The sequence below is a fragment of the Lichenostomus cassidix genome, chromosome 8 (assembly GCF_008360975.1).
Source record: "Lichenostomus cassidix isolate B80296 chromosome 8, HeHo_3.0, whole genome shotgun sequence".
In the NCBI taxonomy this organism is placed as follows: domain Eukaryota; kingdom Metazoa; phylum Chordata; class Aves; order Passeriformes; family Meliphagidae; genus Lichenostomus; species Lichenostomus cassidix.
In genome coordinates, this window is record NC_139489.1 from 4518275 (window position 1) to 4532725 (window position 14451).

A 14451-nucleotide genomic window follows, 5' to 3' on the forward strand; every position below is an offset into this window, starting at 1 on the left:
AAAGCAAATTTGGGTGACACCAAAGTGCTGGTGGGGATGCTCTTGGCAGCAACGCTGGTGCCTCTTCCCTGCTGCTCTTCAGCACAGCTAATACAGTGGAATAACCTGGTTTCTCCTGAAGGATTAGGTTAAGATAACAAGATGGTTTTAATAGCCCTTTTACATCCTGCATAGATGGTAGCTGAAGAACCTAACCAGCTTTGCAGCACAGCCAAACAGTGCATCTTCTCCTTTTTTCCCTGTTTTTTCCTCCATAACCTGATGCCAGCGGTCCTGCACAAGCGGGCTCCTATCGATAATTCAAGTGCCCAGCTCCTGGCTGTGCTGTTTTGTCCGATTTCCATTGCCTCCTGACCTCCATCCTTCTTTATTTGCAAAGCTATACTCACAGGCAGCGGTAATAAATCAATTAATGACTCTGATGAATCGTTTAATGGCTGACAAAATAACACTACAGTCAACAGCTTGGATCTCTACAGCAGTACCAGAAGATGCTGGTTGACTCAGGGTAGGGAGACGAAACAGAGACTGTTAGCTCAATTAGTGCAATTAGTGTGCGATTTAAAGGCTTAGACGGCATCTGCTGGCGTACCAGGCCGGTGTGTTAACTGAGAGCTTCGGTTTGGAAGCGAAACACGGCGATCCAGATTGTCATCATTCCGCTGGCTTCCACCAAAAAAGAGGAAAAATACCAACGTATGTGGCAGGGAATTAAAAATACATATGTATGTTTGTGTATATAGCTGTACATGTGCGCCCCAGGAACACATATATATGTTGATTTCCAGCGTGGAGAGAATTTGCCATCTTAGAAAAGGCAAATGAGCTGGCATGCCAGCATTGCCAGAGCTGTCCTGGCTCGTTTCTGACAGTGGTTTCTGTGTGTTTTGGTGGAAGGAAATTCAGGGTGTCACATGCCAGTGGGGACTTTCCTGTGGCTGGATGTGCTTCTGGTTCAGCACCAGTTTGGACCTGGTGGCACAGCAGTTCCATTCCTGTTTTCTGCCAGCTTCTGTGGCATCTGCACATTGTCTGTACCTGCACCAGAGAGACTCAGTGGGTTTTAGATATCCACCTAAGGAAGGGGCATTGGAAAGCAAACTGCAACCAAGAGTCCCTAAAAAGGGTTTCTGAGAAAAAATAGTGAAACTAAACCATGTAGGAGGAGCTGTGTGGCCAAAAAAGTCCTGGAAATGGGTGCTGGAAAGCCCTTGGCTTTGAGTGCTGACCCTTAGGGTTTGGGTGTTCACCCTTAAGGTTTGGAAAAGTTGTTCCTGCTGTCTTTTTTCCCCTTTTTTCTTTCATTTCTGGCGCTCCCCAAGTGTTTTACAGAGCTGCTCCAGCCACAGCTACACTCCCATCGCTTCGCCAGGGCTAAAGGTGCCTCGGTGTTTACCTTAGCAGCGGTGATGGGGAGGGGAATAAAAAAAGAAATAAAATGTCACTTCGCAGCCTTGTAAATCATTCATCAAGGGCTGACCAATTTGGCTCCCATCCTACAATATGCTCAGGGCACTTGCGGGTTTTTAATTACCGAGTTCTGCCAAGCGCCACATGTGCGAGGAACTTTAAATCCCCGTTTACGCCGTGAAGGCATAGGTGAGGTTTCAGGGTGTTTAACACGGAAAAATACTCTGTGGTTTTGTGGAAAAATGGGCATTTGCTTCAAGGTTTTCTTTGGCTCCTCTGCCCTTCTCCCTCTGCTCCCTGTTACAGAGGGGAGGAGGAGAGCAGCATCCTTTTCCCCTGGATCCCCAAATCCATGTCCCTCCTCGCTCCCCACCACTTCGGGATCCATTTCGCTTTGGGAGATTCCCCTAGCAAAGGATTATAGTGTGCTGGAAATCTCTTGAAACCATAAAATATCACCTTGGCAGCTTTATTGCAGCGCTTGCCGCCTTGGGAGAGAAGCGTTTTGCGTGATAGAGGGTTTAATAAAGGAAATTCCAAATGGGCTCGCTGCAGTTTGGGGCTCGGTCTTATATATTTTTGCATTAAGAACCGTCATCTGCTTTGCAGAGAAACTGCAATATGTTCATGGCCTTGGATTAAGATTTGGTTTTACTTTTATAGCTGACCCACTTGGGGGGATGGAGGGAGGGGGAGAAGTGGGTTCACTCCCTCTCCCATCTATTTTTGCTGCCGTCTGATGTATAAAAAGAGCCTGGAATGGGCAGGCTTATTTTTCCTGCCAGGACTTTTTTTTTTTTTATTAACTGTAAAAACACTCAGATCTGGCCTTTGCTGCTGATGGGGGGAAGGCTGCTCAGGATGCCTTGTTCAGGGGCACAGGGGGAGCATGGCTGTGGGCTGTGCCTGGGGGTGCAGGACCCTGTAGCCTCAGGGAGAGCTGGTTATTTCATGAAGGGAGGCTCTTGCTGGGGAATCAGCCTCCACTGTTGTCTGTGGCACTTGCAGGTCTGAGATGCTGGGGTGGGAAAAGGAACCACTCATCCGGCGTGGTCCTGGCCTTCATCCCACATGCTGCTCACCATCTCCTGCTGGAGAGCGTGATGAGGGCACAAGGGATGCCCTGCAAAGGCACAAGGCAGAGATTAGTCTGATGTTTCTCTGCCTCTGCAAGGCTTTCTGGTCAGGAATAGTGAGATTCCCAACCAAACGTGGGGATCCTACCTTGGCAATCCTTAGTCTTTAGTAATAAGCCTTAATTTTCCGTAATAATCCTTAACAAGCCTGGCTTCCCCCCTCTGCTCACATCTTGTGGTTGTCGCTGCATCGGATGTGGTCGGGAGCTGGGGCTGTCTAGGCTGCTGTTGGGACGTGGGGTTTGTTGGGTAAAACCAAGCCTGAGCAGGCTCACATGTACCCCATCTGCTCATGGGATTTCCTCAGTGGAAAATATTTCCACTATGGTTTTAGGGGGGTACGTCCATCATAAAAACTGGTGGAGGGAGTAGTTCAGCGATCCAAACCCAATTAGCATCACTGAGGTGCCTTTATAAGTGCCCTGGGAAAGGGGGTAGCTTGCTGGTGGGCAAACTGGGGTGCACTTGGATGGCACAGGTACTGCTCCTAACCCCACAGGGATTGTCACCAGCAGTGGTTTTCAGGGAAAGATCTTTTTCTTGTATTTTCCTTCAGAGTAGGAGCTTCCCATCATTCTGGTGCTTTCCCAGAGGAAGTGAATAAATACAATAGGGATGCTGAGCAGGAGTGATTGGGGTGTGCAGGTACCCCATGTCTGTCTCTGTCCCTCATTTTTGGGGCTGGAGCTCTGCTGGCAGCTCATGCTGGGGAGGCACGAGGGGGAATGTGACTCCACAGGTTGAGTGCAATGAATTTGAAAATTAATAATAAAGTCTTGGCATGCTGGTGAAGTCAGGGAAGCATAATTTTCTAAGGACAGGGCTAAACCAGCAAGCATGGCGGGGAGGTGTGAGAGAAGCATTTAAAAAGCTTTAAAACAGCTTCTGCTTAAAATGACACGTTGCATGAGGCTCCTTGGTGGATTAACAAGACTCAATGCCTGCGTAAATGAATAAACAAACCCCAGAATCATCTCCAGGTTTTGTGTGGCCATGTCCTCCGTGGGTGAGTCACAGAGGCCAGTGCCCCTCAAGCTGTGAGCATCCTCTGCTGGTTCCTCCACGGGGGAAGATGCTCAGGGCTCCGGAGGTGCAAGGCAGACTGACTCAGTGTGATGTGGCAGGAGAGTTGGCTTTTTTAACGTGCTTTTGTCGTAACTCTGACCACGTTTGCCTTGGTTTTGTTCCCTGCAGAGCGCAGCTGCCGCCCCAAGTCCCGTGCTTGGAAACATTCCCCCGAATGACGGGATGCCCGGGGGTCCCATCCCACCCGGATTCTTCCAGGTAGGCTGCCGCTCCTCCCGGCGTTCCCTCCACACCACGCACGTGTTTGCTTTCGCTCTGGGTGTCAGCGCTGTTGTGCCTGTGGTTTTTTTTTTTTTCCAAGAGGATGCTAGGGAAGCAGCATGCCTGCATAGCTGACCTGTCTAGGAATAACTTGTGTTCTGCTGTCCTTCCACGTTTGCTTTCTATCTTTTGTGGCCTTAAAGCAAATTCCTTTCTTGCTTGAAGAGGTTACTGTGTATTTACAACCAATGTTTTTTTCCAAAGCTGCTTGGTTTGTGTTTGGGTTGGGATTGTATTTGTTCTCCAGTCCTAACAGACGTGCGTAATTGAAAACATTCTGGATTTTGATTCCTGAAACTTTTTCCCCCTCCTCTGGTTAACCACTTGATTTTTTCCAAATGCAATCACTGAATGCATTAACAAACCCTGGCTGCGGCTCCAGGCGGGAGTGGGCTGCAGCCAAATCCCTGAGTGCCGTGGAGGCACCTTGTAAGCAAATACCCAGCAAAGTCTCCAAAGTCCCCTCTCTCCTTCTTCATCCCACACTGAGCTTTGAGAAGGGAAGGGGTAACATATGTTCGGAGTGATGATGACAAAAAGGATATCAAGAAGCACACAGAAAAGGAGTTTTCAAACCTTGAACCCTGGCGGTTTTTTCAGGAATCTCTTTGCCCAGGGTGAACTGCACTGGTTTGCAGCAACACAAGCTTTCAGTGCTTTAAAATCTTTCTGCTTGAGGACAAAACACTTGTTCGTGTAAAAAATGGGATAAGAGTTGAAAGGAATATTTGTTTTGGCAAGCTGGGCTTTTTTTAATCTGGGCTTGTGATTTGTATATGGGAGAACTTCTCAGGCAGTAGACAGGCGAGCTCGATAAGGAGCTTGTGATTTATTGTGACGATATCTGAGCCCGATATCGGCGATTGCGTTTGTGTGGGAAGGGGGAAGGAGGGTCCTGTCCTTTTTTTTTTTTTTTTTGAGAGAAAGAGAGATCCCATTTCCTGAACACGCTTCTGACAAAGTAAGAATATCCGATATTGATCAGGAACCCTAAAACAGGCGAACCTTGTAGCAGCGCTCGGCGGCAGGGGGTGAAGCCAACGGCGGAGATGCAATCTCGCAGGTCATAGCTGCTGCCAGCAATCCGAGTGCCAAGCTGCTGCTTCCAACAAATGTGTCTCCAAACGTCCTGATCTCGCCCCGCGGTGAAGCTGACTGTCCTTTGGGGCTTCTGCTTCACGCCGAGCTGCGAGGGCTGCAAAACTGGCATGAATTTAGGGCAAGGCATCAAGAGTATGGGTTGGCTTTCCCGGAGTGGGAAAGGTGAGGAAGAGGAGTCACATCTCTCCAGACTTGCTGTTCATGCTGCCGTCTCAACTCTTCATGTTGACAGCCTCCAAGCTGTCCCCACTCTTTCCTTTCTGCCCTCCTGTAGCACTTTTGCACTGAGGGTCTGATTCAGGAGCAAACAACCCCATCCTAGCTCCCTGCCTCCCATGCAGCTGGCCCAGGAGCTGCTGGGGAAGGGGGTGGCTCAGAAGCAAGAGGGGATCCTAAACCCCAGGCAATGTCATGACACTGGTACAGGTGTCGTGTGGGGGATGCTGCCCATCCCCAGCGCTGCTGGAGGGAAGAGAGGATGGGTGCTGGTGCATATGGCTCACATGTGACATCTCAAGAGCCTGCCTTTCCTGAAAGCCCTCCAACATCTGGTTTCTCCTCCCAGCCCTCGGGATGGAAAGCAGAAGAAAAATCCCACCTTTTAACACAGTCTGAACATCGCCTCCATGAAAGCCTGTCTGATTTATTGCTGCTGCTGGAGCTCATTCCAGCTTCAGGAGATGCTGGAGAGCAGCTCTTACAGAGGTGGGCTGGAGGCTGTGTTGAGCCAGTCACAGCTCGAGGGTAATTTCTAGGACACTGAAGTACCTAAATTCAGAAGGCAAAAACAAAAAGGTCACAGAAGATAGAAAGGACTTCTCCCCAACCCTTGGTATGGAAACCCTGGGAATGAGTGAGGTGGTACCACCTCAGCCAGTGCCATCCTCATGCCAGGAGACTGCTGGAGAGGGCTCAGGGGGCTTCAGCATCTTGCTCTTCTGCACCAGTGACCTGCAAGGGATGTCCCCAAGGGTAGCAGGCATGGGCAGATAGTTTTTGAGAGGATTTAAAGAGCCTGATTATGTCCAGGTGTGGTGAGGCATCACACAGGGAGCTGAGGAATGAGTCACCAGCCAAGCTCAGGTAGCAGAAACCCCACACTGCCACCCTGGGGGTGCATGAAACCCCCAGCCCTACACATGAAGACCCTGTCCAGTGCAGGCTGGCAAAGGAATAAAATTGTATGGACCATTCCTGGTACTTAGTAGCCCAAAAACCCACGTGAGTGAGCTTGGAGGAGAAGGAATGCACCAGGAAAGGGAGAAGCAAGGAGGACTCCAGGCTGCAGCCACTGCCTTGCAGTGAGATTCCTTTCCCAGTGCTAGGGCTCAGCAGCGACCTTCAGGCCAGGGGCCAAGGGAAGTGCAGGCTGCAGAGTCTCCCAAAATGATGGGAAAGGAGAGGCCCATGGCACTCCTGGGTTGCTGGAGCATTTCATGGTGCCAGCCAGCAGCACAGCATCGGCTGTGCTCCGGACAAAAGGTGGCTGGGCTGACGGCCGGCATGGATAGATGCTTTTATTTAAATCTCTCTCTTTGTCCCATGGAGATGAGCAAACAAACCCTCTGCTCATCCTCCTAAAGGTCATCAGAGGCGTTCCTGCTTTTGTTTTGAAAGCTGGATTGATGCCGGGGTGCAGATCCTTCGCAGGAGGGACAGGGGTGTGCCAGGGAAATATAGGAAGGCAAACGAAAAATTGAAGGCAATTAATACCACGCCTTTATACCACTAAATAAACGGGGGGGGGCCGAGTCAGCAGCCCCCCCAGCCGTGCCTGCTCTCCCCAGCACGGAGTCCCTGCGCCGCCCCGTACCCCGCGCTGATGAAATGGAAAGTTGACCATAAATCAATGTCGGCGCTGCGTTAGCTATGCATCAGCGGCTCGGCGCCGAGATGCACCAAAACAAAGCACCGGCTGCTCCGTGTTCCCACACTGCCCCCTAATGCAGGCAGACCTCGGGAGCTGGGGAGGACCGGGGGCTCCAGAGCCCGGGGGGATCTCCCCCCACGTCCCCTGCCCTCCCTGCTTCTCCTCCCTGCATCCTGGAGACCTCCCTTTTGGGGTGAGGTCGCCCATGGGGTGAGGATGGTAAAGCCAGGGACAATAGGAAAGGGTCCATGTTGTCCTGCTCCCTCCTTGGATGCCACCATTTTCCCCCTGCCCAGCTGTCTTGATGTCTCAGTGGGATTTGCCACTGCTCGGTGGGTGCCACCAACTGTGGTCAGCCAGTTCCAGTGAGGCAGCATGAGAGCCACAAAACCAGGCTGCCCTTCCCAAAATCCTGGGGTAGAACTTGGTAGCAGCCTGCACCAGGCAGGGTTTGAAGGAAGGTAGCCTACAAGCTGGAGGAAAGGAAAAGCAAGCATCAGAGAAAGTTTTTTTTCTGGAAGTTTAGTAGGATGCCCGAGGCTTTTGTACCGAGCGTCTGGAGCATATGGTGGGATTTGCAGTCAACTTTCTCTCGGGTGCTCCAGCCAGATGGAGGTGACTGTTCTTGGCTCCGGCTGACACGGGTTTGTTTCCTGAAGAGCTTGTGTTAAACATATTCCTTAAAACCAGGCTTCTGCAGTTGGGAGCCCCAGCTGCAGGCGAGGCAGAGCTCCTGCCCACGACTGCCTTTCGCTGTCTGCGGGGGAACTTGGCCCGCCTTGCCTCGCCTTGCTTTGCCTTGCCTTGCTGCCTTGCCTTGCCTTGCCTAACCTCGCCTTGCTTTGCCTTGCCTTGCCTTGCTTTGCCTTGCCTTGCCTTGTCTAACCTCTCCTGGCCTCACCTTGCCCTCTCTCGGGAAGGTCCTCACCCAGCACCACGTGCTGGAAGCCAACCGGGATCTTTCTCTTTGAAGGCAACTGGAGCATCTCTCCTAAAGGCTCTCTCAGAGATAGCTTATTTTTTTCTTGACGACTTGCAAAACATCTCTCTCCTTCAGTAGAATAAAGCTCCTCTCCAATAAACCCAGGCATGGCTTTAATTAATATCCATCTAATTCATGTTAGTGTTTTCTAATGTCAAAACCGGCAGGCACGGGCAGGTATTTTAAACACCAGATGCCTCCCTATTGCTAACTCGAAACCATCAGTGTCTCGTGGCAGAGATGCTTTGCCTTCTCGTACCGTCCTGCCTCGTTCTGCCACCCCCAGAGGTTCTTGAAAATGTTTTTAAATAGCAAAACTCCCCCATTAGCTGAAAGTATGTAGCCCATAAAACATGATCCATTTGTGGTGAATTACGCTGGGAACATAAATTGACACACGCAGAGCTATGATCACTCGTGCCATTTTCCATCTTTAATATTTTACAAGAAGTTTGAGGAGTCGAGCTCATGAAAGACAGAGTGGAAATAACCTGATCTCCTGGAAACTCCCTGTAGGAAGCAGCTGTGGCAGCAAACTTCGGCTGTCCAGTGGGCCAGGTTGGGCTTTTAAAGCCCCTGGAGTGTGGACAGGAGAAAAAAAAACAAAGCAGAGCAGAGGCTGGGGCACCGACAGCTGTTGGAAACAGTTTCCTCTAATGCTGTTTTAGTTGTTGGGGTTGGTTGTTGGGGTTTTTTGAGGCAGCTACAAGAAGATGAAGAATAACGCCCCGCACACAAGTGTCCAGTTTGAGGGGAAAAAAGGAAAACTTGAGAGGAGATGGGGTTTCTCTGGCTGGGGAGAGCGCTGGTCTGGAGATGAGATTGAAGCAACTGCAGAGCAGGTCCTGCTCATCCAGCATGGTGTTTCAGAAGGAGCTGTGCCACAAGGATGTGACTCCAGGGCTGGATGGAGGGATGTGGAGGCAGCAGGACGGCATGTGTTCAGCCTCCTCTTCTAACAGAAGTAGTTAATAACTGCTAAACACACGGGTTTTTAAAGAAAAAGGGGTTGTTCCGTTGGTTGGAGCCCACATGTGGTCCCTGCAAAACACTTGTCTCAACTGCTGTGATCCATGGGGATCATCTGCTGCTTCCTCTGCAGCGAGGCAATCCCGTGCGAAAGGGCAACCGCTCTGGCAGGCGTTCCCAGCCCAGCACGGGTCCCAGCCCTGAAACATCTGCAAATATTTATGGAGATAACACTATCCAGAGGGGCTGCGTTTCTGCAGCCATGCTGAGGGGGTCACAGCTCTAAGTGAGCATTTTGGATGCTGCTGCTCGGAAAAAGCAAGAGAAGGAGGAAAAATAAAAAAAGCTGCTTTCAGTTCCTCTCTGCCTGCCAAAATGTTTGCACCAGCTGGGCGTCAGAAGTCTCCTCTGGGAATGGTACCACATGGGATAATGCAAGGGCAAGAATGCTGTGGTGCCAAGCCTGGAGCATCCCGGGAGCAGCCTTGGTGTCAGGACAGGACCACACTCCAGAGGATGCACTCAGCAGCACAAACAACGGATGCTCTCTGGATCCAGCTGCCACAGGGGATTTTTCTCTGGTGGAAATGCTGCCGTGTCTCATAGATGCTTTTTTGCCAATAATCAAGCACTGTTTGCTCTGCAGCTCGAAATGCAGACCCAAAGCATCACCTTCAGACCCAGTCAGGGTGCCTTCAGGTGGCCATGTCCCCCATGTGTTTCATACCTGTTCACCTCACACCCTCATCTGCTGTGGGATATGAGAGGAAGGACATCAGTACCTGGACAGCAGTGACCCCTCTTGCAGCACAAGGCAGGCATCGTGGAGGACACTGACTCTTGCATCAATGAGGCTTGAGGTTTGGCCTCTGCCAGCCCTGGTTTTTACCTTCCACTTGATTTCATCACTCATTCACCTCTTCTGATCTTCCCTGCCCCAAATCCTGCAGCTGAGACATGTAGGAAGGGCTTTGGGGGTGGCCAGACCTCACTGGGGGATGGTGGGAGGTGTCTGCTGCCCTTGCTGCACTTGGCATTCACAGACAGAATTAGCAACTCAGAAGCAAAAATAAGTCAACTTTCATGCCTGGAGAGGACTTCTGCTAAAGGAGGTTGATGCTGCAGTTGGACCTCAGAGGTTTGTCTTCTCCGCTCTGGTGGGACATGGATGGAGAAGGCAGTGGGATGGTTGTCCTGAGGTGCTGTGACCTCGTCCAGATGAGGTTGGCCAGGCACTAGGGGCAGAGGCTGGTTCCTTTAGGCTCCTGGAGAATAAATGGTGGTGTAAGTGGTGGGATTTCAGCGGCTGGAGCAGAGAGGCTGGCAGGAGGCTGTTGGTTTAAATCCGCTTGGCTCCATCTCGCTGCCTAACCATTCAAATTAAGAAAAAAAATTAAAAAAAAAAAAAAAGAAGAAGAAAAAAACCCACCCTCTTACTTTATTTACATTGCACTCAAGTTTCCGCTGTACAAAAGATTTGCAGGTGCAAATATGTCCTGCCTTCATTAACTTCCCCTCCCTTTTTAATTTATGTGATTTCAATTTTCCTTCCCTGTACTGTTAATTAGGGGACCCTCTAATCAGTACCATTATCACAGTGGTATTCATGTTTAGGAAAGCTGCTAAACAAATGCTTGCAAAATTGCTAAATGGCTAATTAATGTCTGTTAATTAAGAAAATTGCTCATGGTAACAAACCATGCCATTGCTGGCAGCAGCTAGAAGGCGAACACTTGTTGAAATTAGTAACGAGGCAGGTAGAGAACATCTGCTCCGGCGCCGGTCCTGGAGCCTGCCGTCGCTTCCCATCACCTACTGACAGAGCTCCTGTGCTTTCTCTACCAATTACACCTCCTTTGACTCAAAAAAATACTATTTTTTTTTTTTTGTCTTTCCTCACGTTAACACGCACCGGTATATTTCTTGCACCGAGCTCGCGGTTTTTTCCAAGCAAAAATTTTCATTTCATGCTTTTAAGGGAAATTTAAAAAAAAAAAAAAATTAAAGTGGGCGTTTGAGCCCAAAATGTCAGCGACTGCTGCATTGCAGCCTTAAACCTGCACCAACTAATCTCTCCTTTTTTCCCCTAGACATCCTTTCTTTGCTCGCAAGCCATTTTACTCGCATCCTTAGGGAATCCACCTCGAGGAAGGATGTTGCATCCCTTCAGTGTGGCGGTGCAGCCCCGGTTATGCCGGCCAAAAGCTGCCCAAGCATGAGCTGGGACGTGCTCCTCGTCCTCCGCGCTCGCTCCAGCACCTCCAGTGAACCACGGTCAAAACACAAACCCAGAGGTGTTTCCACCCTTTGGGATGAGAGAGGAAAAAAATGATTTTTTTCTGATTTTTTTTTTCTTTTTTTTCTTTTTTCTTTTCTGGTTTGGGGGTGTTTTTTTGTATTTCCCCCCAGCCTCTCTGGTCCTCTCCTGAATTTTTTTTTTTCCTCGTTGCACGCCCCTGCGAAGTGTTTCCGTGTGTGTTTATCATTGCAGACTTGGTTGAACCACTGGACCGTTTACCCTCAATGTGGCTGCTGTATTTTGACAGATGTTCTGATTTTGAATATATATATATATTTTTTGCGTATATCATTACTCATTGTTCAGCTGCAAATGAATGGAAACTCAATTTTAAAAAAAGGAGAAAAAAAAAATTAATTTAAAACCGGGAGAACTGACTCCCCAACTAAACAGGTCCTCCCATGAATCCTTTTTTTAGCTCTTTCTGCGCTTTCATGTGCTAATCTATAACCTCCTTCTACTGTCTGACCTCACAGGGACCGCCTGGGTCACAGCCCTCGCCACACGCACAGCCTCCACCCCACAATCCTAACAGCATGATGGGACCCCACAGTCAGGTAAAGACACTAGTGATGGGTAGGGCTGTGAACCGGGACGTGCGCTCGATTTACTTCTTTTTTCCCCCTCTGTAAGCATGCTGGGCAGCTGTACCTGCTCCCCGGGGAGCATCCCCCCGGGCATCCCAGCTCTGAAGAAAAATGTTGGTTTTTTTCCCTTTTTTTTTCTTTTTTTTTTTCTTTCTCTCTTTTTTTTTTTTTTGATATGCAGTTGTCAATGGACTGAGAAGTCAATCATGGGTTTCAGACTATTTTACCTTCCCAAGGTAGCCTGAGAAATTTACCTTGATGTGGGTTTTTAAGCTTCTGTTAGTAGCAGCAGTTGTAAAAAGAAGTAACTTTAAGTCTTTCTTCTTTTTTTTTTTTCAGTACTTAGCACTGGGGATTTTTGTGTGTGCGTGTCTGTATGTGCTTATTTGCCACTTTTTTTTAATATATCTCTATATATTTAAACTTGAACATTTTCTAACACTCAGGGTTTCCCATGCACTAATTTTAACAGCCTCACCTAGTATTGCCGATGCCAAACACGCTCTCAAACAATAAACCTACAGAGAAAATGTCTAAAAAAAAATGGGACTCCAGACACCTTTCTCATTTTTTTTTTCCTTTTGAAACTTAACTTTTTAAAAAAGGATGTCTCCAGAAAAAAACCAAAAAAAACAAAAATACCAAAAGCAGTGTGTACAGGCTAACCAGTGTGCTTGGGGAGCGTGCTGCCTCCCCACAGCTCAGCCCTGACCCTTTTTTGTGTCCCTGCAGCCGTTCATGTCGCCGCGCTACGCCGGAGGTCCCCGGCCCCCCATCAGGATGGGCAACCAGGTACTGTGCTCCCGGGATTCTGGATTTCCTAGGGATAGCTGTTACCTGGGAAGGGTGATGAGGGCCAGGTGTCCTGCAGATGCTCCTTGGGTTTGGGTAGCAAGCATTGCCTCTTTTGGTCACCTCATTTATCCTAGTGCTGGAGCATCAGGTGATCAGGTGTCACTTAATGATGGTAGCTGAGTTTTATTTTGAGGTTTGGGCCTGTCCAGGGTGGAAAGAGCAGTGGGGATGTGCTGTTTCCCATCCGTGGAGTTCCCAGCAGGGCTGTGCCGTGCCGCGTGCTCGCTGCCCGCCTGGATTTTCCCTGCAATCGCAGAAAATTAAAGTGATGGAGATAATCCTGCTGCTGGGTTGACCGAGCGTTTAGATCAGCGGCGGGGTCAAGCAGGGCAGGTCACTGCTGAATTTTTTGGGTTGGGTTTATCCTCTTATCCCAGCTTATACAAGGGCAGTTTGTTTCTGGCCTTACGGACGGAGGCTTCCACCCCACGCCCTGCCTGGACGCATGCGTGGCCTTTGGTTAGGGAATTCATCTCCTTCCCAATGATGCCATGCAGATCTGTAGGGTAATGACCAAGCCAGAGGTGATTTGTCACTAAAGGGAAATTAAAGGAAACCTGTAATTCCTTTGAGCAGTAGAGGTGTCTGGGCAAAAATTATCTTGGGAGCTTGTTTTTTGGCTATCAGCGTTATTTTTCTGTAGATCTAATTAGCAGAAAGAGCAGGATAGTCAAGAAATGGGACATACCAGCCTGCTCTGGGTTTGTGCTTGCTGGATTTGAGACCTGAATCTCTGGAACTTGCTAACTGATGGTGATACAGCCGAGATATAGCTGAGAAATACCCAGCAGGGGCTAACAGAGGACCCCCATGCCTGGATGGCTAGAGCGTCCATCCACCCAGGGCACTGATGGCTGTTTTAACGCAGTATTAATTCCCTGCACCTCCTCATGGGTCAGTTTTAACAGGACCTTATTCTGCAGTGGTTCTGGGCTCATGCTGAGCTTTGCTGGACGTGAGCACAGTTAGCTGGGCAGGTAGGAGAGGAAGGGGAGACTGGTTTGGGGAGGCTGTTCACACAGCAGGATCAAGCATCCAGGAGTGGGTGAAGTTAATTAGAAAGATTCCATTTTTTTCCCCCAAACACCACATATAAAACACATGTTTGTACCTAGGCAGAGCTCAGCGAGGTTATGGTCACATCCTGAGGGACAGGAGGAATAAATAGGCAGGCAGGAAGGTCAGGCAGCAGAAGTGTAAATATCCACCTCTGCACCCCCCCTGGTTTATCTTCCTCCTGCTGCCAGCTTCCAGCCTGCGAAAAACTTGGGATTGGGCTGATTCTGCCTCAGCACAGCCATGTGCACCCAGGACCTGTGCTGTGCTCCAGCACTGGGATCCTCGGTGTCAGCAAGTGTTACGCAAGTAAAAGGCAATGCTGTAGCAAAACTGGTTACAGTTTGCTTCCCTCAAGCAGACAGTATCTGCATTTTTCTTCCTCTTTATCTGTTTGGAGTAGCCTTTGAAGCTTAGGTAGCAGCATTGCCTGAGTGGAATGTGAGTTTGGGGAGGGAGAGCATCCTGCTTCCCCTCAGCCTGCATGGGGACAGGTCCCAGCCCTGCTCTGCTGCACATGGAGCATCTCCCTGCCCCAGATGATGAATCACTGCCTGGTTTGGCCCTGGTGCTGTGTTACCAGTGCCATGCTGCTCATCACCTTTCCCTGCTGGATTTGACACCTGTGCCCTGCTCAGCCCATGTTTCCCTAAAGTACAGCAGCATGCAGCCTGTGGGGAGGAGGAAATGCTGGTACCTTGTTCGGGGTTTAGAGGGGTTTTGGGAAAGGATGAGGGGGGCAAACAAGTGGAGGCTGTGGCAGTGGCATGCGGGATGCAGCAGGATGCAGTGGGATGTGGGATGCAGGATTTATTTTTGTAATCTTGCTCCCTTGTTTC

General features: G+C 49.6%; 1 protein-coding gene across 3 annotated transcripts in view; it reads left to right on the plus strand.

Annotated features, from left to right (window-relative positions):
* SSBP3 (single stranded DNA binding protein 3) overlaps positions 1-14451 on the plus strand; it is a 54778-nt gene that overhangs the window by 32800 nt on the left and 7527 nt on the right. For 2 of the 3 annotated variants that reach the window (XM_085067524.1, XM_085067522.1), the window contains exons 5-7: positions 3741-3830; positions 11591-11671; positions 12434-12493. In XM_085067524.1, coding sequence (XP_084923650.1) covers positions 3741-3830; positions 11591-11671; positions 12434-12493 — 231 coding nt within the window. The remainder of the gene's footprint in view (positions 1-3740; positions 3831-11590; positions 11672-12433; positions 12494-14451) is intronic. The other variant, XM_085067523.1, reaches the window with a different exon arrangement.